Source organism: Acomys russatus, chromosome 6 (genome assembly GCF_903995435.1).
Source record: "Acomys russatus chromosome 6, mAcoRus1.1, whole genome shotgun sequence".
In the NCBI taxonomy this organism is placed as follows: Eukaryota; Metazoa; Chordata; class Mammalia; order Rodentia; family Muridae; genus Acomys; species Acomys russatus.
This window is the reverse complement of record NC_067142.1, coordinates 76,012,996-76,036,003: the sequence shown is the minus strand read 5'-3', so window position 1 is coordinate 76,036,003 and position 23,008 is coordinate 76,012,996. Positions and strand designations below refer to the sequence as shown.

At 40.8% G+C, this 23,008-nt stretch overlaps 1 protein-coding gene across 1 annotated transcript in view; it reads right to left on the bottom strand.

Annotated features, from left to right (window-relative positions):
• Positions 1-19,804, bottom strand: part of Dnah14 (dynein axonemal heavy chain 14) — a 212,252-nt gene extending 192,448 nt beyond the window's left edge. Inside the window, 6 exon segments of the mRNA XM_051148372.1 lie at positions 866-928; positions 3,857-3,972; positions 12,559-12,711; positions 15,029-15,156; positions 17,910-18,050; positions 19,723-19,804. Of these exon segments, the coding sequence (XP_051004329.1) occupies positions 866-928; positions 3,857-3,972; positions 12,559-12,711; positions 15,029-15,156; positions 17,910-18,050; positions 19,723-19,804 (683 nt within the window).
• Positions 19,805-23,008: the final 3,204 nt, after the last annotated feature.

The following is a 23,008-nucleotide window of genomic DNA, read 5'->3' as shown; positions in this document are numbered from 1 at the left end:
CATCTGGAGCCATGTGTACATCTGTGAACCATCACCACAATCCATGTCATGAGTCTGTGAACTTGCCTCTCATTTCTATTACTGTTTCTGATAAGAACACTCCTTTAAAGACAAAACTACAGAACAGGGGCGTACCAGTAGTTATCACACAGTAAGAAGAGGCAATGGGCAGCAAAGTGATGACAGCCACGAAGCCAAACATAACAGATGCCATGATGGCAGTAATATGCTGCATATTAATTAATATTCTGGCGGTCATAATGTCCTGTAATATTGTGATCCGTGGAACCTGGGAGTAGTAGGTAAAGGACACAGAGGATTTCTGTCTTGTTTCTTATAGCTGCGGTCCAATTTATAGTTATAGCAAAATAAAATCTTTACTAAAGACAACAAAGACTTTCAGCTGCTTGAAATCACACAAAATAGGGTCAACTGTTATCTCTGACTACTTCATTTCTGTTTGGGGAGGCAAACAGGACAAAACAAAGATGAAGGGACCAGAGGAGCTCAGCAGGAACTCACAGTAGCATGTCACAAAATGCTATTTTGTGACATACAGGAAGTGCTAACTATCTCCCGAAGAACACAGATGGACAAAACTGCAGGCCTATGGATGTAGCCCAGTAGCAGGGCGCTTACCTAGCATGCACAGGGCTCAGCACTCTGCCTACAGCACCAAGAAAAAAAAAAAAAAAAAAAAAGAGAAAGACAGCAATGGACAGAGAAGAAAAATAGAGGTTAAATGTATTCAGAGTATCAGTGTAATGTGATACCCAGTGTGAATTAAATTCAAGTGTATCCATTTTATACTACACTGGATATCATTTGCTTTTGGAATGTCTATGCCCTGCACACTGAGATTTACCTGCTCTTCTCAGTCTTAAGTCTTTTAACATTCAATTTCCAAGTGACAAAGGCTTTATTTATCCTGAAAGGAAAAAAAAAAATAGTTCTTACATTCTATATTCCCAAGTCATATAGTTATATGGAACAAACTTATTAAAGCTAAACAATGGTAGAAAATTTCTTAGATTATGTTTTGTCTTGCACTGTCAAAATTAAATGCTAAGTCATACAAATTTTCTCTACAACTGCCAACAAAATAAAGAGCAAAAGCCGAATGCAAGTGGAAGTCATTACATTTCTTATAGATGTGGAATTCACTTGGCTGCAACATCCAATCAATATTTTAAAACTATGAAACTTTTTTTATACAATAATTATCTTGTGATATAAAGCAGAAATGGAAACAATAGGGAGAGGAATCCAACAAGGGAAGGGAGGGGTCAAGACAGGAGGAGGAGGGGTAGGGATAAAGAACACGAAGTAGTTTTACAAAGCCTCGAGGAGTCTTATTATTTTACATTTACCTAAAATCATACACAATACATTTAAGTGTATGTGTGTATCAATTTATCTCTATATGTAAATGTAGAGATATAGACATATCATAAACTATGAAATATATTTTTATACCTTAGTTAGCTTGTGATATGAAGCAGAAATGGAAAAAATGGAGAGGGAAGATCAAACTAGGGAGGGGTTTGATTATAGATATGCCTATAGAGATTAAATATTATAATAAAATATTAGATAGATATATAGACAGATAGATTAAAGGAAATTGTACCATTATGGCTGACAATGCTACCCACAAGAACTACAGATTAACAAAATCCCCAGAATCAACCACAAGAAATCTCCGTTATGTTTAGGATCATCTAAGTGACTACTAAATCAATACCAAATATGGCTGCTGCCCTTGGTTGCCTCTGAGGTGATGGTAGTAACCTTCCACTGTTGAAGACCACACACTTAGGACATGGGACTCAGATAATTCGAACTTTATCTAGCTTAAAGCCTCCTTTTTACAGTGTAGTGTCCATGGTACCAGAAAATTCTATGCAAGATGCCGAAGGAGAAAAGCAATCAACAGGCCTGCCCAACTGTGGCATCTATGAACCGCTACAATGGCAACATATCTGGTAAACTGGTCCTCATATGTTGGTGGTAACCGCAGCTATGTGATAGGACTTAAGGACCACTCAAGAGGAGAGAAACCATGGCAGGTGCTGGAACCCTGGCCAACCTCCTGAGGCTAGTGAAGCCACAGAGTTTAGAAGCTACTACCACCACTTTGTTAGACCAGCATTAATTCCCAGCTGCAGTCTAAATCATAGATAAGTGAAGCTCTCACCCTCGTCAAAGAAGCTCCTTCGAAGCAAGTGGAGACCATCATAGGAAACCACAACTGGACACAATACAGAGATCAACAGATCGTGGGGCAACCTTTCTCCAGCGATACATCTATAGCAAAGCTCCCGTATCTGTGGCTCAGGGAACACCATGGAAGATGGCTGGAAATAGTCTAAGAGCCAGAACACCAGAAGTCGGCTGTGAAACCGTCTCTCATAGGAATGGCTTTATAAACAAGAGCTGAAGAGTGGCAGTATTGATAGGCATGATGATGCCCAAGGAATCTCCCAGGGCCACTCCCTTCAACAAGGAACTCCCAGGAAACAGATGACTGCTGAGGGGTGGAGAGTTAGCCTCCCCAGGGATGAACCTCTTAGTTTATTCTTTCATACAACAGCTCTGACTCCACATATACACAGATGGCAAAAGTGGACTCGGAGGTTGAATTTGTAGACTTGAACAAAATAATGTAACAAAGATACTCAGGGAAGAAGAGACTACCAATTTTAGAGGGGAACACAGAAGAGGTTGTAGGGAAGGGACCCGGGATGCAAAAGAGAAATAAGGCAAAGTGATGTAATTACATTTTAATTAAACTGTATAAAATGAAAATAAACATAAAAAGAGCCAAAATTGAATTTTCAATGATAATTGATTTAAAAAAAACTTTCGTAGTGCTAAGTAAAATTAAAATACTCATATGTGAGTTCTACGGAGCAGGCACACATATATCTTTTCATGGCAAATAAATGAGCAATATGTCTGTTACAAAGTCTTGTGCAGTTCTCTTGCCTACAAGCCCCTCAGGTTCTTAATGAAGCTGTTTATCACATAACATTTAACAATTTAAAGTATTATTCAACTCAGATGGGGCACAGGTTTGTGTAAGAATACAGGGGTAGCATGAGGGGTATATATTTAAATATGTTTATGTATATATGTATATATTGAATATGTAGAGATTTACATATATACATGCATGTATATGTATATTTAAATGTTTAATGTATACAATTATCATATTACATACTTACATAGTTATGTAAAATGTATAATTTACATTTTTTCTTTGTCTTCAACAAGTAGAGACAACAAGAAAAAAAATATTAAAGAAAAATTATAAGCTGGGTGCCACGCAAACATTAAAAGAGCAACACAGTGTGGCTCCTACTGCAATGAGAAGAATGTAAAGTTCCCTACAAACTGACTCAGTGACCTGCCCCAGGGCCTTTACTCTGCTCTATTTTCCTTCATAACATTTCCTGCCCCCTTGGCATCCTCCATGCTCACATGTTTGTGTACTGTCTCTCACACACCTTAAACCAGAATTTTAAAGAGCAGGCTAATTGGTTTGTTCAATATAGCATCTAGAATAATACTTGGCTTTTCTTCGGTGTTCAATAGGTATTCATTAACAAAAAGGCATGAAGAAAAAGTAAAGTGATTGGGCGATTATTCACTCATGTTTGACAAAAATAGCATCATTTTTTGCAACATGTATCCAGAAGAGACTAAAATTAAAAATGTTTTTCCTCAAACAGCTAAAGTTTCTAAGCACGGTTGTGGAACACCCCACTACGCCATAACGCCCTGTGACCAGCGTCATTCCACTGTGGCAATGCTCCTGCAACCAACCGCCAAACGTTTGTGTCCATCTCACCGGAAGTTGGAAAATATCTTAAACTGCTGCAGCAAATAGAAGTAATGTCTTTCCAAAAGCCAATCCAGAGTAGGCATAAGTTCCACTTCCTCCGTGTTGCTGCCTGTTTTAGTGACCTATAATTACAAAGCACAAAATGGGACTTTACTTCTAGTTCCAAGGCACTGAAAAGTCCCGTATTCGCCCTGCTCACCCCAGTCCTCACGCGCTTCCTCTATACCCAGATCTGACTTCCCTCCGCCCGCACTGCTGCCATTGTATTTTCTCTGGCTTGCACCCTTGTGCTCCTCTGGAAAGAGTAAGAAAAGCTTCCTCTCTGTCCAAAGATATTTTTACAAATAAATGGACAAGTTTTCTGCCTCACAGTTTTCATGGTGTGCATAAGTTGTTATGGTGTGGCTGAGGATGTGCCCCAACAGCTGTGTGTCGGTCTAGCACACACAGTCCCAGGTTCGTGGTCCTGTGCCAGTGTCCCGCCAAGGTGGTTTTAGTTAGACAGACAGTTGCGAGAGCAGGAGAAAACAGACGGCTATTAAACAAATGTTCACAATTAGCTAACAGTGATCACAGTAATAAATATACAATGGGAGGATGTCTCCATCTGCTGCCAGTTCTGACACCTACCCCTTAAATGAAAGCATTCTTCACTGAGCTGCAAACACTGCTTCTAAGGTGCTTGTCACAGTTGCTTGACAACCTGAGTTCAACCCCCAGGACCCACATCAAAGAGATGGATGTGGTGGTAGTCCTGCCAACTGAAGATGGCTGGGTCCCTGGGGCATGCTGGCCAGCCTGCTGATTTTGTGAGCTCCAGGGCAGTGGAAGACCTTATCTCTTCTATCACAAAAACCAAGGTGGATGATTCCTGAATAACACCCAAGGCTGTCCTCTGCTCTACACACACACACACACACACACACACACACACACACACACACACACATTCAAAAATAAATACCATTTATTATTCCTATTATACCAACAAATGTCTGCTTTCTAGTTTTCACTTTAAAATAATGTAAAATATTAATAAAGTATTTAATAAGTGAAAATTCCTTCTAATTGAATTCTCAAACCTAAATTATACCAAAAGAAGAAAAAATATTATCAAATAATTTTCTCCCAAGTTGTTTCTTAAACATTAATTCCCTAAACTGAGTTCCTCTAAACCACAAAGAGAGAAATCATATTGTCTCATATTTACCTAAAATTAGATAAATTACATACAACTGAATATATATGTATATATGTATGTATATATATGAATTTTATGCCACTTGGGCTGACAATGCTCCCTCTAAGAGACCTAGATCATCTAACAAAACTCCCAGCATTAGGCATGAGAAACCTCCTTTGGAGCTGTTGGTCAGAGGAGTATAAGAGACTCTTATAACAATCCAGGCTACTGTCAATGTCCTTGGTTGCCTCCCAAAGGTTAAGGATATGTCCCCATTGCTGAAGATGTAGGACTCAGAAGATTCAAGCACATCTGACCTGAAAGCCTCTTCCTCAAGGACTAACTTTCATGGTGCTGGAAGGTGCTGTGCCAGCTGTTGAATGCAAAAAGCAGCCAGTAGTCCTACCCAGCTGCGGTGGCCTGTGAACCACAGCAGTGGCCAGCGTGGCATGGCATCCCTAAAGGTGCAGCAGTGGCACTAAGATCTTGGTGATAACCAACAGCTCTCTAATTAGACTTAAGGCCCATTCAACAGCGTAGAAAACATGCCTGGCACTGGAGACCTAGCCAACTCTGCGGGGCTGGTGAGGCCATGAATCTTAGAAGAGAAGCTCTTATAGCCACTTGATTAGAGCAGCACAATCCTCAACTGTGCTCTAAATACTTCTCCCTGTGCCCACAGGTACGGTGTAGCCCTCACACCACACCAAAGCAGCCTCTCTTTGCAGCTGATGGAGACCGTTCCAGAAAACCACAACTGGTCAAAATACAGAGACTGGCAGCCCCAATGGACATGTCTACAACACAACTCCTATAGCTAACCTAGGGCTCAGGGAACATGGTGGAAGAGGGGCTGGGAAGACTGTAAGAGCCAGAATACCAGGAAGTGTGCTGAGAGAGAGGGGGGGGGGGGTCCTAGGAATGACAGGGAAGCTACAGCCATGATAATGCAAAGATAAGGCTGCCTGAATAAGGCCTAAACAGGGACACCACTCATAGATAAACCAACATAGAAGGGGGTTCTCATCAGGCCCTACGCCTAGACACCTAACACCTGCTGAGAGGGAGAATTATAGGATAATAAAGCAAAAGAGGTCATGAATTTGAGAGGGAAGTGGGGGGAAGCATAGGGGAATTTGAGGGATGGACCATGGAAGGGGTTGGAGGGACAAAAAGAGGAAATGATAAAATTATATTTTAATTATAAATAAGTAAAAATTGCTACATTAAAAGACCCTCTATGAATCCAGAATTCCTGGCTGAGCTTGGCGGACAGTTCAGGCCCTGAGTCAATAACTGACCACAGCACACACTTTGGGCCATAAGCCCCTAGCTGAGCTTGGTGCACAGTCCCAGCCCCCCAAAATTCTGGCTGGACCCTGTGTGCATTTTGTGCCCAGAATCCCTAGCTGAGCTCGGCAGACAGTTCAGGCCCTGAGAATCTAGCTGAGCTCGGCGCGTGGTTCGGGCCCAGTGTCCCTGGCTGGACTTGACAGGGAACCCAGATGGCTGTGGATACCTTGGCCTGACCCAACACTCATTCAGAGACCCAGAACGATTGCAGGACCCACAGCACAGGGGAGCTTAGGATCACTGGCTGTGAGAGACCAAAACGACAGGGCTAACCTCCTGCCATCCACACCAGTGAAGTATCAGAGCCTCCAGCCTATGGAAATCATGAGAAAACAAGTGAATCTATCATCAGACTCCCTCCATCCAACTCTGGAAGCTACCCAACAAAAACAAAGACACCAAGATGTCTAAAGGACAGCGTAAAAGCATACGCAAAAAACCCCAAAACAACATGGCGTCTCCAGTTTCCAGCTATCCCAAAGAAAACAACCCAGAGAACTCAAATACAACAGAAATACAAGAAAATGACCTCAAATCCTTAGTAATGAGGATATTAATGGAGGAAACAAATAAAATTCGTAATCAAATGCAGGAGGATGCAGCCAAACAGGTGAGAGACATAAAAGAAGCACATAGAGTGGAACTGGAAAAAATTCAGGAAAATGCAAACAACCAGATGAAAGAAATCAAAAAATCAGTTCAAGATCTGAAGATGAAAATGGATTCAATGATAAACACACAGACAGAAGAAAAATGAGAACGTGAGACCTCAGAGAAGAAGGCGAGCAACACAGAGGTGAGCTTTTCTAACAGAATCCAAGAGATGGAAGAACGAATCTCAGGTCTAGAAGATAAAATCACAGATCTTTAAGCAACCATTAAGGAAAATGCGAAATCTGGAAAACTCCTGACACAAAACATCCAAGAAATTAAGGACACCATGAAAAGAAGAAATCTGAGGATAATAGGCATTGAAGAAAGAGAAGATATCAGTCTCCAAGGCCCAGAAACTATTCTCAATAAAATCATAGAAGAAAATTTCCCCAATCTAAAGAAAGAGATGCCTATAAACATACAAGAGGCCTACAGAACACCAAATAGAATTGACCAGAAAAGAAAAACTGCCCATCACATAATAATCAAAACACAAAACATACAGAACAAAGAAAAAATATTAAAAGCTGCAAGGGAAAAGGGCCAAATAACATTTAATGGCAAACCTATCAGAATTACACCCGACTTCTCAGCAGAGACCATAAAAGCCAGAAGGGCCTGGACAGAAATCCTGTAAACCCTAAGAGACCACCAATGGCAGGCCAGACTACTTTACCCAGCAAAACTATCAATAACCATTGATCGAGAAAACAAAATATTCCATGACAAAAACAAATTCAAACAGTACCTATACACAAATCCAGCTTTACAGAAGGTACTAGAAGGAAAACTCCATCCCAAAGGGTCAAGCTACAACCAAAACTACTCAGGAAATAGATAACTATCCCATGGCAAAAACACAACTACATAAACGCTTGACTGGAAACAACATCAAAATTAAGACTCTTAACAGTCACTGGTCATTAATATCTCTCAACATCAATGGTCTCAATTCTCCAATAAAAAGACACAGACTAACTGAATGGGTGCATAAACAAGATCCAACATTCTTCTGCATTCAAGAAACACATCTCACCCATGATGATAGGCATTACCTCAGGGTAAAAGGTTGGAAAAAAATATTCCAAGCAAATGGTCACAAGAAGCAAGCAGGCGTAGCCATTTTAGTATCGAATAAAATAGACTTTCAACCAAAATTAATCAAAAGGGATGAGGAAGGACACTTCATACTCATCAAAGGTAAAGTCAACCAAGATGACATCACAATTCTGAACATCTATGCTCCCAATACAAGGGCACCCACATTTGTAAAAGACCTGCTAAAAAAGCTTAAACCACACATCGATCCCCACACAATAATAGTGGGGAATTTCAACACCCCACTCTCACTGAAGGATAAGTCATTGAAACAGAAACTAAACCGAGAAATAACATTAACCAATGCAATGGGTCAAATGGATCTAACAGATATCTATAGAACCATTCACCCAAACAAGAAAGAATATACCTTCTTCTCTGCACCCCATGGAACCTTCTCCAAAATTGATCACATCGTAGGTCACAAAGCAAGCCTCAACAGATACAAGAGGATTGAAATAATACCTTGTATCCTATCAGATCACCATGCTCTTAGGCTGCAATTCAACAACAACAGAAATAACAAAAAGCCTACACGTACGTGGAAACTAAACAACTCTCTGCTAAATGACACCTGGGTCAGGGAAGAAATAAAGAAAGAAATCAAGGAGTTCCTGAAATTCAATGAAAATGAAGGAACAACATACCCAAATTTGTGGGATACATTGAAAGCAGTGCTAAGAGGAAAATTCATAGCACTAAGTGCCTTTAAAAAGAAATTGGAAACATCGCACATAAGCATCTTAACGACACAACTGGAAGCCCTAGAAAAAAAAAAGAAGCAGAAACACCCAAAAGGAGTAGACGTCTGGAAATAATCAAACTTGGGGGTGAAATTAACAAATTAGAAACTAAGAAAACAGTCCAAAGAATCAACAAAACTAAGAGCTGGTTCTTTGAGAAAATCAACAAGATAGACAGACCATTAGCCAAACTAACTAAAAGGCAGAGAGACAGTATTGAAATCAACAAAATCAGAAACGAAAAGGGAGACATAACAACAGACACTGAAGAAATACAAAGAATCATAAGATCCTACTTTGAAGGCATATATGCCACAAAATTTGAAAATCTAAGGGAAATGGATGATTTTCTTCATCAGCTTCATTTGCCAAAGTTGAGTAAAAAACAGATAAACAAGCTAAATAGTCCCATTTCCCCTACAGAAATAGAAGCAATCATTGATAGTCTCCCAACCAAAAAAAGCCCAGGGCCAGATGGTTTCAGTGCAGAATTCTACCAGACCTTCAAGGGTGAGCTAATACCGATACTCTTCAAGCTACTCCAAAAGATAGAAATGGATGGAATATTACCAAATTCATTCTATGAGGCCATAGTGACATTGATACCTCAACCTCACAAAGACTCAACAAAGAAAGAGAATTTCAGACCAATTTCTCTTATGAACATCGATGCAAAAATACTAAATAAAATACTTGCAAAACGAATACAAGAACACATCAAAGATATCACTCATCATGACCAAGTAGGCTTCATTCCAGGCACGCAGGGATGGTTTAATATATGGAAATCCATCATTGTAATCCACCATATAAACAAACTGAAAATAAAAAACCACATGATCATCTCTTTAGATGCAGAGAAAGCATTTGATAAAATCTAACACCCATTCATGTTTAAAGTTTTAGAGAGATCGGGGATACAAGGCACTTTCCTCAACATAATAAAGGCTATATACAGCAAGCCAATAGCCAAAATCAAAGTAAATGGTGAGATACTCAAGGAAATTCCTCTAAAATTGGGAACAAGGCAAGGCTGCCCACTCTCTCCATATCTCTTCAATATAGTACTTGAAGTTCTAGCCAGAGCAATAAGACAACAAAAGGAGATCAAGGGTATCCAAATGGGAAAGGAGGAAGTCAAATTATCCCTGTTTGCAGATGATATGATAGTGTACATAAGTGACCCTCAAAATTCCACCAGAGAACTCCTACAGCTGATAAACACCTTCAGCAAATTAGCTGGATACAAAATTAACTCAAAAAAGTCTATAGCCTTCCTATATACAAATGACAAGCTTGCAGAGGAAGAAATTAGGAAAGCCATACCCTTCACATTAGCCATAAGCAATATAAAATATCTAGGAGTCACTCTAACTAAGCAAGTGAAATACTTGTTTGAAAAAAATTTCAAAACTCTGAAGAAAGAGATTGAAGATGATCTTCCTTGCTCATGGATCGGGAGAATTAACATAGTAAAAATGGCCATCCTACCAAAAGCAATCTACAGATTCAATGCAATCCCTATCAAAATACCTACACAATTTTTTAAAGACATAGAAAGTTCCATTCTGAACTTCATATGGAAAACCAAAAAACCCAGAATAGCTAAAACAATCTTGGACAATAAAAGGTGCTCCAGAGGAATCTCTATACCTGATCTCAAACTGTACTATAAAGCAATAGTAATTAAAACAGCTTGGTACTGGCACAGCAACAGGCTGGTTGATCAGTGGAATCGAATCGAAGACCCAGATATGAATCCACACACATATGGTCACTTGATTTTCGACAAAGAAGCCAAATCCATTCAATGGAAAAAGGATAGCATCTTCAACAAATGGTGCTGGTCTAACTGGAGGTCTATGTGTAAAAAAAAATGCAACTGGACCCATATTTGTCACCTTGCACAAAACTCAAATCCAAGTGAATTAAAGACCTCAACATAAAACCAGAAACACTAAGTCACTTAGAAGAAAAAGTGGGGAAGAGCCTAGAACATATTGGCACAGGAGACAACTTCCTGAACAGAACACCAACAGCCCAGGCCTTAATGTCAACCATTAATAAATGGGACCTCATGAGGCTGAGAAGCTTCTGTAAGGCTGGAGACACTGTCAAGAGAACAAAGCGACAGCCTACAGACTGGGAAAAGATCTTCACCAACCCTACATCTGACAAAGGTCTAATATCCAAAATATATAAAGAACTCAAGAAGCTAAACACCACCAAACCAAATAACCCAATTGAGAAATGGGGCTTGGAACTAAACAGAGAATTCTCAACAGAGGAATATCAAATGGCTGAGAAACACTTAAAGAAATGTTCAACCTCCTTAGTCATCAGGGAAATGCAAATCAAAACAACTCTGAGATTCCATCTTACACCCATCAGAATGGCTAAGATCAAAAACTCAAGTGACACCACATGCTGGCGAGGATGTGGGGAGAGAGGAACACTCCTTCATTGCTGGTGGGAATGCAAACTAGTACAGCCACTTTGGAAATCTATCTGGTGCTATCTCAGAAAACTGGGAATAGGGCTTCCTCAAGACCCAGCTATTCCACTCCTTGGAATATACCCAGAAGATGCTCCAGCACACAACAAGAAAATTTGCTCAACCATGTTCATAGCAGCCTTATTCATAATAGCCAGAACATGGAAACAGCCTAAGTGTCCCTCAGTAGAAGAATGGATAAAGAAACTGTGGTACATATACACTATGGAATACTACTCAGCTATTAAAAACAAAAAATTCCCGAAATTTGTGGATAAATGGATTGAGCTAGAAATTATCATAATGAGTGAGTTAACCCAGAAGCAGAAAGACTTAAAGGGTATATACTCACTTATATCTGCATACTAGCCCAAGGGGCATGTCCCACGAAAGCCTTCACTTACCAGGAAACTGGGACAGAGGGGAGGACATCCTATTGGGACTCTAGATGACAGAAGCATGGGAGAATAACAAAGTAGAAGGCTCCAGAGGGTCCTAGAAACCTACAAGTAGAACATTATGATAGGCAGATTTGGGCCCAGGGGTCCCGCTCAAACTAAGGCACCAGCCAAGGACAATACAGGCGGTAAACTTTAAACCCCTACCCAGATCTAGCCAATGGTCAGAACAGTCTCCACACTTGAGTGGAGAGTGGGATATGACTTTTTCATGTACTCTGGTGCCTCACATTTGACCATGTCCCCTGGAGGGGGAGACCTGGTGGCAGGTTACCAAGAAGAGACTTGATACCCTATGAGCATATACAAGGGGAGGTAATCCCCCTCAGGAACAGTCATAGGGGAGGGGAATAAGGGGAAAAGGGGAGGGAGGGACGAATGGGAGGACACGAGGGATGGGATAACCATTGAGATGTAACAAGAATAATAATAAAAAATTTTAAAAAAATTGTATCATAGAAACACATACAGAAAAATAAATCACATATACAGTGGGAAAAAAAGACCCTCTAAACTGGTTACTTGTATTTTCCTCTCCGCTATTTGTGTGTGTGTGGGGGGGGGTCAGGGTCTCTATGTGTACCCCAGGTTGGCCTCAGACTCACAACCCTCCCACTTCTGTCTCCCCATGGCTGGGATGATGGGTGTGCACCATTGCACTTGGCCTGAGTTGGCCATACTTTCTGATGTAATTCATAAAGCAAAGCATATGTATTTTATATTACCTTGGAGACGAATGAGGCAGTAACCATCCAAAATTCTTTGCAACTTTTAGCTTTGTAGGCAGAGACTGCACGAAGATCATACTCATTGAAAATGCCTTTGGTGTTCGTGACAGGAAGGCAGTATACAAACTCACCATCATCTTTCATAGGCTCCTCAGAAAAAGAAGAAGCTTACTTTAACATAGCTAATTAAATGACTAAACATATCCAATGGAAACAATGTTAAGACGGAATTAAAACAGAAATACTATTAGTGAGGAAAATCAACCTCAAATCTTGTCTAATTCAAGTTCAGTAAGACCAATCTTCTGAAAGGGTTAAGACATTTCATTTTCATCCTTAAACATAAAACAGTGATAAGACACGTAGGACTATATATCCATATCCTTACTATGAACTCGGTGATAGACCTTGAACGAGCATGCCATCTTGCATCGTGGACATACCAAGCTTATTGTTTGCACTGATAATGACTGGGGCGAGGATTCTAACAGCTGCAGGTAGCGTTGCTACATCAGTAACACTCACTAAGCAGTCAGTGCCTTATGTGTGTTATCTGAACAGCAACGCCTCTGACAGCTTTAAACTTAAAGAGACTGAGGCTTTCTGTAGATCACCTAACTTGAGAAAGGCCACAGACTCATGAAGTAACAAAGTTGGTACTAGAATCTGAGTGTGACTTTAAATCTACACTCGAAGGTTCTACTTCTACAGTAAGTGATAAAGTTTTTGTCTCATTCACTTGGTAGTACTGAGAAAATGTAAAGTGTAAATTGTAAAACTATTTTCTTTTAGTTTTGAGAAACATGTACTTTTTTTTTTTTAATTTTGGCTTTTTGAGATAGGGTTTCTCTGTGTAGCCCTGGCTGTCCTGGACTCGCTTTGTAGGCCAGGCTGACCTCGAACTCACAAGAGATTCACCTGCCTCTGACTCCCAAGTGCTGGGATTAAAGGTGTGTGCCACCACGTCCAGCTTGAGAAACATGTACTTTTATCAACAATTTTTTTAAAAAATCATACAAAAATTGAATTTAATCATTTCAGAGTAATTTTATTAAAAGTATAATTTAGTAATTGCTGATACTCTTAGAAACTTCCCAATCAAGTACACTAAAGTGTTTCCAGTTACTGTGGTTTTTAAATTGTGGGTTCAGTTTTATAGTCTTTATATATTTCTTTTTGAAGGATGTTTCCAATGCTGTAGCTATTTGCTTTCTTATTTTGGCTCCAGTTTACTAAGAGACCTTCAAAAATAAACTTAAATTCTGAAAATAAGAAGAAATAAGACAATTGAGTGACTAGGTAAAATTATAAGCTTTATTGTAGCCATTTGTCCAATTATGCCATTTTTGTTCTAATTTTATTTCCTAAGATTATGAGAAACTTGATGTACATAGAATTATCAAGTTTTTTTGCATACAAATTAAGTATAATTTACTCAACAATCCAAAACACCCATGCTCAGCTAGAGTTTTATTTTGTACTTGAAAACATTGTCCACACTCTACCTGGTACTATAGCACACTCTTTTCAATGTACTCTTCACAGTACTCTAGAGTAATTCCAATTATCTCAATTTCAAGGCCAAAGAAACTATAAAGCTCAGAAAGGACAGAAGCTTGCTCAAGACAACATAGTGAGTGTACAGAGATTCAAAACTACATGAATCTGATTTACAAATTTACTTCCTTGCACTGAATATGAACACATCACAGAAGGAACAAGGCCCTTCTTTTTCTCCACACTGTCTTAAATACCCTTCCTCAATGTCTCTCCTTTCTGTTTAATCCTTGTCAGCTGGCATATTGCTCCGCCTCTTGACCTAGGGTTGATTTTATTTAATCCTGAGTACAGAAGGCTCTTGGACTAAAGCTGTGTGCTATGGCTGAGCCGCGCCGTAAGTATTTGTTTACAGTAATGAGAAAACTCTAGCATCAAAGATTGAGCCACCCAGCAATTACAAACAGGTTTTTATAGTTCCTAATCTTGAAGTTCACAGTGGAATCAAATATTCTGCCAAAAAAACCTTGACCTCAGGGGTTGGAGCCACGGTTCTTACTACTTAGCAGTTTACCAAGAATACAGACAACTAGTCCCACTCTCAGCTTCCGATTCAGGCTTAGTATACAGATGAGAACACGCATTTCTAGTAAGTTTCTTAGATAAGTTCCTTTTATTTCTTTTTTAAAATCACAAAGCGACATAGACACCCACTTTCCTGTGACCCCAATAGGAGGAAAAGATGGGAGGAACAGACACAAGATGCATTATAGACTTAAAAATGTCATAAAATAATTATGACAATATTGTGTGAAATAAATTACGTTGAGATTCTTTTATATTTGTCAGCAATTATCATAACATGTTATTAATGAGCTTTGATGTGATATCTACAACGAATTCAATAAAAGTTAAGATAGTCTCAAAGCTTAATTTTAAATAGTTGAGATTGCATAAAATAGAATCACACCTTTAGACTGCACTTTGGACCAATAGTCTTAGGATGATACTTCATACAACGTGGAAATAATGGAGTTTTCCATTCCAGCTTTTCTCTTAGCCTAACAATATGTTTTACGACATCAGGCTCTTCCGGTTCTAGTAGAAAAAGTTTTTAGAATTCAATATAAGTGAAAGTATAGGCATCATTAAGAATAATATATGCTAATATAAATATTTTCATAAACAGAGAAATTAAATAGTAAGTTAACACAGATACTATGCAATAAAAGAAGAAACAATAGTTTTAAATTAAGCTTTAATAGGAGCTCAAAAGAAAACCCAATTATTTGTTTGAGTAAGACATCACAGTTTGCACATACACATGCACATACCTGTTTGCACACATGCACACACTCATATAAGTGCACGCACGCACACACACACACCCTACAAATACAGATAAAGAAAGGGAAAAAATAACTCTATATGAACAGGAAACTGTTGCTAGTGGCCTATATGTTAGACCTTTAGGGATAAAGTATTCTAATATCTGCACTTATCACCTATTTTGTTTTCCAAAACTGAAATAGATTTGTGGATAAGAAAATATTAATACTAAAATATGAGTGGTGTCAAGAAAGAAAGGCAGACATAACAAAAGGGTTTAATGACACAATCACTGATCATATACCACAGAAAATACTGGATCGGGGCTCAGTCAAAAGCCTCACTTTATCAAGGCCTAACAGCACTAAAAGCAAATAGGATCAGAAGAAGAGAAAAAGCAATGTGGGTAGGACACATCCTTTTTCTCTTTTCGAGACAGGGTTTTATAGCCTTGGCTGTCTTGGACTCACTTTGTAGACCAGGCTAACCTCAAACTCAGAGATCTGCCTTCCTTTGCCTCTAGAATGCTGGGATTATAGGCGAGTGCCACCAAGCCTGGGGGAAACATCCTTTGTAAGGACACTCACTCTGTATACTTCTCGTAAACTGTATTTCTTGATCTCTTTGCTAGCAGCTAATAATTTCACGCCTCTCAACACTACCCTTTGCCACCTTCTATTTCCCATGGTATGCAGACTGTCCCTTAAAGTTCATTTTATATAATTTTTTGGGGGGTTTTTAAAATAAGTTTCAAAGTGTACATATTTACAGGGGCAAATGTGATCACTGAGTACATGTGCATGACATTTCAGATATGTCATCACCATAATGACCAGAGCAGTCATTACCAGCGCCTTCTCCTTAAACACTTCTCTGTCTTGGGACACGTGAAACTCCTCCATGGATCTTTAAGAAATGTCGGTCTCTTTGCTCCCTTCATTTTCTTTCCTCTGTATTGCTCTCCGCCACGGCCGTACGGGTTTACGCTCCCATCAGCAGGGTACCACCATTTCCTTCTCTCCACACCCTTACCAGTTTTGGTAACCTTTTCCCATGTGCTGACTGGTGTGAGATGGTCTCTCTCTGTGTTTCTTATTTAAATTTCCCTGATGATTGACAATGAGTAACAATCTCCACATGCTTGCGTATTATACCTTTTGGGAGGGGGGGATGAAATATTCAGACAACCTGTCCATTTACTAACTCACAGGTGGTTCCTGATGTCTTTTTTTTTTTTTTTTTTTTTTTTTTTTGGTAGCTGTTGCTCCTTATATATTCTGGAAATTGGTCCTGTCTGGTGAACAATTTGAAAATATTTTCTCCCATTCTGTGCACTGTCTCTTCTCTCTAGAAACCATTGACCTTGTTGTGCAGAAATTTCTTATTAAACAATAGAGCAAGTCACAAGAGGGTCTGAAAAGCACACAAGGCACGCCGGCACGCCACCCATCCTAAAATGCTGTTCTGTATCTCAGGCCCTTTCGAGGTCATGCAGGTCGAGAAATGAAAAGCACGCTATTTCTATAAAACAGCATCAGAAGTAAGATGAAATCGCTTCACCGTTTCCCCAAAGCCAGCAAAGGAGGGACCGGAATAAGTCTGCTAGTAAGATGGGCTCTGATGCTGTGCACTACCCACCCACCCCCAGGAAAAGACATGTCACCATCTGAGCCACATTCTCCTGCTTAGCAGAAGTTGCAGGACCCCCCTCCCACCGCCAGCACTCAGGGGTGGCTGAATACGGGATGGATGAGGGTTTTCTGCTGAGATATTGAGAACCGTGAACATTGCTGTGTGAGTGAGGGTTCTGATGACAACTCGACAATAAAGCCATCTCTGATGGTGGTGTTCCAGTAAGAGACAGTAACGCTTCTTTTTATAAAATTTGTAATATTAAAATAACTATTTAGAATGTAAAGGAAGCGTCAAAATGTTAGTGTGAAAATGTGCTTAACTATTTGGACATTTAATCTCTGTACCAGATAAAGATATAGCATCTCAAAATCTAACCAGGTGTGGTAGTGCAGACATATAATTCCAGCATCGGAGGCAGGAGGATGTCGATTTCGAGGCCAGCCTGAGCATAGTGAGTCTCTGTGTAAGAAAATCAAGGGCTGACAGTACAGCTATGTGGTGGAGCCCTTGCCCAGCATGTGCTAGCCCTGTGATAAACAACCCCTCACACACACACACACACACACACACACACACACACACACACACACACACACAGACATCCATGTGCATGTGCACACAAGCACATTTTACTAGAAGCATAAAACAAGGCTATAATTTATTTTTACATGGAGTTCTAAAACTATGCTCCAAGAAGATCTTCAATGAGAGCATAATCCCTGAAGACTTCATTGTAAAATTTAAGAAAGAACTGAGGTACCAAACATGCAAAACTCAGTAAGACTTTGCCTTTTCCATAGAGTTGGTGTCCAACATAAGCACCAAAGCTACAGAAAAGCTTGCCAGTGTGCTCCATTTCCTCCAAGCTGCTGCCGGGCCGGCCATACCTTCCCTGTCATATGAGCGGATTTTCTTCACTTTTGTTCTGGCACAAGTTTGTCCCTTGTTTACTTTGGATTTCCTTCTCTCAGAGGCAGCTGACGTTGAAGGCACAGCACATTGTTGACTGAACCTTTTGTCAAGGTAATCTGTGAGGAAAAACATTACGAGCTGAGTGTCTACTGTGAGCGCTGAAGAGACCACAGTCACTCCACATACCACGCGGCATAGTCAGCCATTATATGAGGCGTGAGGAGCACCTGCTGAGCCAGCGTGCCTGGCTTCACAGACACAAGTGTTCCTCTTCCGGCTGTCTTCCCTACCTTTGAAATGAGGAGGTGAAGGGTGTCACGTAAATAGCCATGCCCTTGCCTAGAGGGTGTCCCTAATAACTAGGCTGCAGTGAAGGTCAGGGAGGTACAAGAACCTCTTGGAATAGAAGTTAATGACAGTGGCAACTTTTCATAACGATCTCCTCTTTTTCATCTTCCACACTCCGCCTATTGTTACAGTAGGAATCTCAGGCCCTTGCAAGGGTTAAATTAGTCATACTGTTCAAGTCCTTGCTAAGGTAAACGTCAATTGCTTAATAATTTTATTATTGTAATACAACTTTAGCATATAAATGAATGTTCATAGGAAATAAATAAATCTTTTAATTAACTTAAACTTGGGACTGTTATAGAATATATTTAAATATGAATGCATAAGAGTAAAAGGGGGTGTTACTTACGCTTCTGTGGCTTACTTAATAGGTGGGATACATATAGAAGACAGGAAAATTGTTGACAATAGGAATGTGTAGAAGCAACTTCATTTGCTCTCTCACATTTAACAAATACGTATGCAGCAAAGGCACTGAGCTACAATTTAGTAGGTGACAAAATACCGTAACTACAAGCAAAACTGCAGAGCTCACTCAGTGCAGATGGGACCTGTAAGTCTCATCAAGCCCCATTCCAGCCTTTAGCCCTGCTTCAGAGGACCTGTGTGGTCCACGCGAGACTCCACACTCATCCTTCCCAAGGAATCTAATGTTGAGAGATGGCGAGGTTTTGAATCTTGGATAGCGTGAGAAGTTAAGGAGTAAAAGCATCACTCCGGAGATGGGCAACCAGAGAATGTGGGTTTCCTGGACCAGTTACAGGGAAGAGCGGGAAGGCGTGGTTACCCTGAGGACTCTCAAACGACAGCTGCTTAGAGCCTCGTGCTCCACACATAGCCCAGACTGCTAAGTGGGTTTGTTTCTTCTCACTCCCCACTTCCAAAACAATTTGTACCTTTCAAAAATAAAAAATAAAATCCTACTCCTTTGAAGATCGTGGCTTTGTGTCACTTCACACACTGACTGCAACACTTCACGGGAATCCAACTGCTTGGTCACTGGGTTAGCTTGTGACTTTGGCTCCACAGAGCGCTGCCTTCTTCAGTTCCGTGCTCCTGAACTAAGAGCAGTTTGGCGCTCTGCCCTGCTGCTACATCCCAGACCTCCTTGAATATCCACTTCTCAACCACTAACAGTTGTGCGACAGTAGCCCACATCTATGACACAGTCTTACAAAGTTTTTTTTTTCCAGATTACCTTAAAAGAAATATAATTCAACAATGTATAGCTAGTCCACGCACGGCGACTGTCGCATCACGCTGTGCGTCTTCCTTTCCCTCCATCCTTTCAGATTGCTTTGTACCCCACAACGTGGCTACCCTTCACCTCACCAGCATATCCACACCACCGCTCCACAACTCCCTTATATCCATCATCCTTCAATTTTTCCCACGTTTCTCTTTATCCGTGTCAGATGGTGTTGCCTTTACACATACTCCTGTAAGCCTCTTCGGATCTGCCCATCTCCGTGCCAGCAGGTAAAGGGACCCTGAACACAAACCAGGACTGCAGCCCCATTGACGCTTAATCCACTTGTTCTTTTCCGTTTCGTTGGCTACTCTTAATTTTTCCCAAGCTTTTCTAACTTTCAAACAAACTTTACCTTCCAGCCTCTATCCTTCAACCCCACCATTGCTTCTTTGGAGGAGACATGCAGGATATTAGACAGAAATTTCTTCAACTTGCCACTGACACATAAAACAAGCGCCCATGGTTCCCTCTCCTCCTGATTTAGTAAAGGAGGTGCCTGGCTTTCCTGACACCCAAACGAAGCCTTTCCATCTTTTATTTACATTTCTTCTCCTCATGTCTACATTGTTAACTATTTCCTTCTACCTATACCTCCCACATTAAATCCATCCTTTTGACGTCACTCCAGTTGTTGCTGCATGTTGTTTCTTCAAAGATGACCTTCTCAGAAGAGTTGTAAATGATCACTATATTACCTATCATCCTGTTCCTAATCCACCGCAGTCTTGGAATCATACCAAAATGGCACTCAAGTGACTACACTGTTGAGGTCAGTACCCTCAGTGGACATTTTCCATTCCTCATTTTATGAGTGTGTCAGTGATGTTTCATACTTTAGACTAATATATATGCATGTGTGTGTGTGTGCATGTCTGTATGTTTGTATGTGCACATGCATGTGTGTATATCACTCTTTAGAATATATTTCATACTTTAGAACATATATTCTAAATTATGTACATCCTAAATATATTTCAGAATATAAGTTGAGACAGGGTTACTTTTTGTAGCCCTGGCTAAACTAGATCTTACTACATGGGTCAGGTTGGCTTCAAACTTGCAACCACCATACTGCCTCTGCCTCCTGAGTGCTAGGCTTACAGGGTAAGTTGCCATTCCTAACGTCCACAATTTCTGATGCAGTTATTTTCCACTGATAGCTGCGACACCACATACTCATTTCTTCATCAATCCTGTTTAGCCTCAAGCTGACAAATCCCACGTCTCTGACCTATTTTTTGCTCATAATTGATAGACACTTTCCCTACGTACTGTGACCATGATATAAACACCCTTTATCTCCCAAATACATCATCTCAGGCTTGCCAACTCAGAGCTCCTGAATCATGTTCTGCTGTTGCCTAGGCATCTCGACTGGGATGACCCAAAGGTATTCTCAACTCCATATATCCAAATCAAACGCACAGCCTCTCTCCGAGACCCCACAGATCCTTGTGTGAGGTGTCTTCTTTTAGTGTGTTTTAGTTCCACTATTCATTACATTAGGAAAGCCAGAAGCCTAGGAATCATCTTAACATCTCCTGCTCTTTCTAGTCCATCCCCATTGCTAATGAAGTCTACCTTCATGACATCTAAAGTCTGCTCCCCTGTCTCCCCGAGTCAACTTTTGTTCTTTAATCTGTATTCTTTTCCAAATGGAAATGGGATCATATTAACTCCCCATTCAACAGTTTTTCATGGATGCTGGGGATGGTGGGGCACACCTTTAATCCCACCACTTGAAAAGCAAAGATAGGCAGATTTCTTCGAGTTTGAAGCCACCCTGATCTATACAGCAAGGTCCAGGCTAGCCAAAGCTACATAGTAAGACCCTGTCTTAAAATACATGATCAGGGGTGGGGGTACCTTAGAAAGATGGCTTGACAGTTAAGAGTGCTCACTGCTCTGAGGGCCCGAGTTGGATTCCCAGGCCCTTCATCCTGTGATTCACAACTGCCTGCAGCAGCTGCAGTGCCAGGAGTATCCCTACTCCTCTCATCTCTATGGGCTTCTGTGCTCACTCTCATACATACACCCACTCAGACCCCTTTAGGAAACCATGCACTGATCTTCAGGCAGAGGTGATGACAGTTGGAGGAGTAGCCTAATTATCGATTGGGTTGCTTAGGTGACAAACAAGGACAATGGTCCAAGTATGGTCTAGTTCAGACAGAAAAGGAACACTAATTTTGATGGACTGGAAAACACCGGCTAAATTATGTAGAAGCAGAGGAAACGCTCATCTAAGAAGCTGAAGAGGGGTCTGGAAAGACAGGGAAAGAGGTGCATTGGTGGAGTGCTCACTGCTGAAGCATGAAGAGCCGAGGTCACTCTCCAGAACCCACGCAAGAAGGGCAGCAGCTGTGTGATGACACTTGTAATCCTCTGAGGAAGAGACAAGAACACCCCTGGGGCTGGTGGCCACTCAGCCAAGCCTACCTGGCCAGTGCCATGCCAGTGAAAAAGACCTTGTTTAAACAGCAAAGTAAATAGCATCTGAGAAATGGCACATAATGTTGTCTTTTGGCCTTTCATGTGCCTGTTCTCATATGCACACATACTCACACGCTGGTGTATGCATGTACACATGATCATATGCCTACTTCCACACCAGTGCAAATGCACACACACACACACACACACACACACACACACACACACAGAGAGAGAGAGAGAGAGAGACATACATGCACCAGAGCATATGCACACACAGAATCAATAGAAATGAAAGGGAAGTATCAAAAGAATAAAATTCTGCAGAATTGTGGAGTGAAACATAAATTATTCTATTTTTCAATAATTTCTGAGGTTTTAGCCAGGAGGAAGCATCCAGTGACCGTGGAAGACTCTTCTCAGTACAACAGGAGGAGGACAGAGCAGGTGAGGAGTGAATCATAGAAATGGAATGAGACCAAAAAATCTAGGTTACTCTGTCAAGAATACTGACCTCGCAGCAGCAAGTGCTAGAAGGGAGCACAGGCCTCAGCATGCTTCTGTTTGGGTTTTGTCTGTTTGGGCTATGCACATCACACACCCACATGCTTGGAGGACTGCCAGTGGGTAAGAAGGCATGGAGAAGACACCTAAGAAACCTACGGTGAAGCTATCTACAGGTCAGTCCTGTAGACACCTGTAGACCGAGGACATAAACGAGCTACACACAGAGAGCTCTGTGGGTAAAAACTGACGTCCTGGATATGGTAGACTTTGAATAAAGACAAAGGAAGACTTAGGAAGGGAGGAAGAATCAGGACTACAGTAGTTATGGATGGGCTGGGCGTGTGTGCGTGCGTGCGTGCGTGCGTGCGTGTGTGTGTGATATCAAATAGGCAGAAATCAGTGAAGAGTTAAGAAACTACTGATGCATTTAAAGGTCTAGCTTACAGTGATAGCACTATAAGGAGACTAGAGGCGTCGGGCATCTTGGTGGTGCTGGTGGCATTCCTGTTATTTTATCAATATCTGCATATG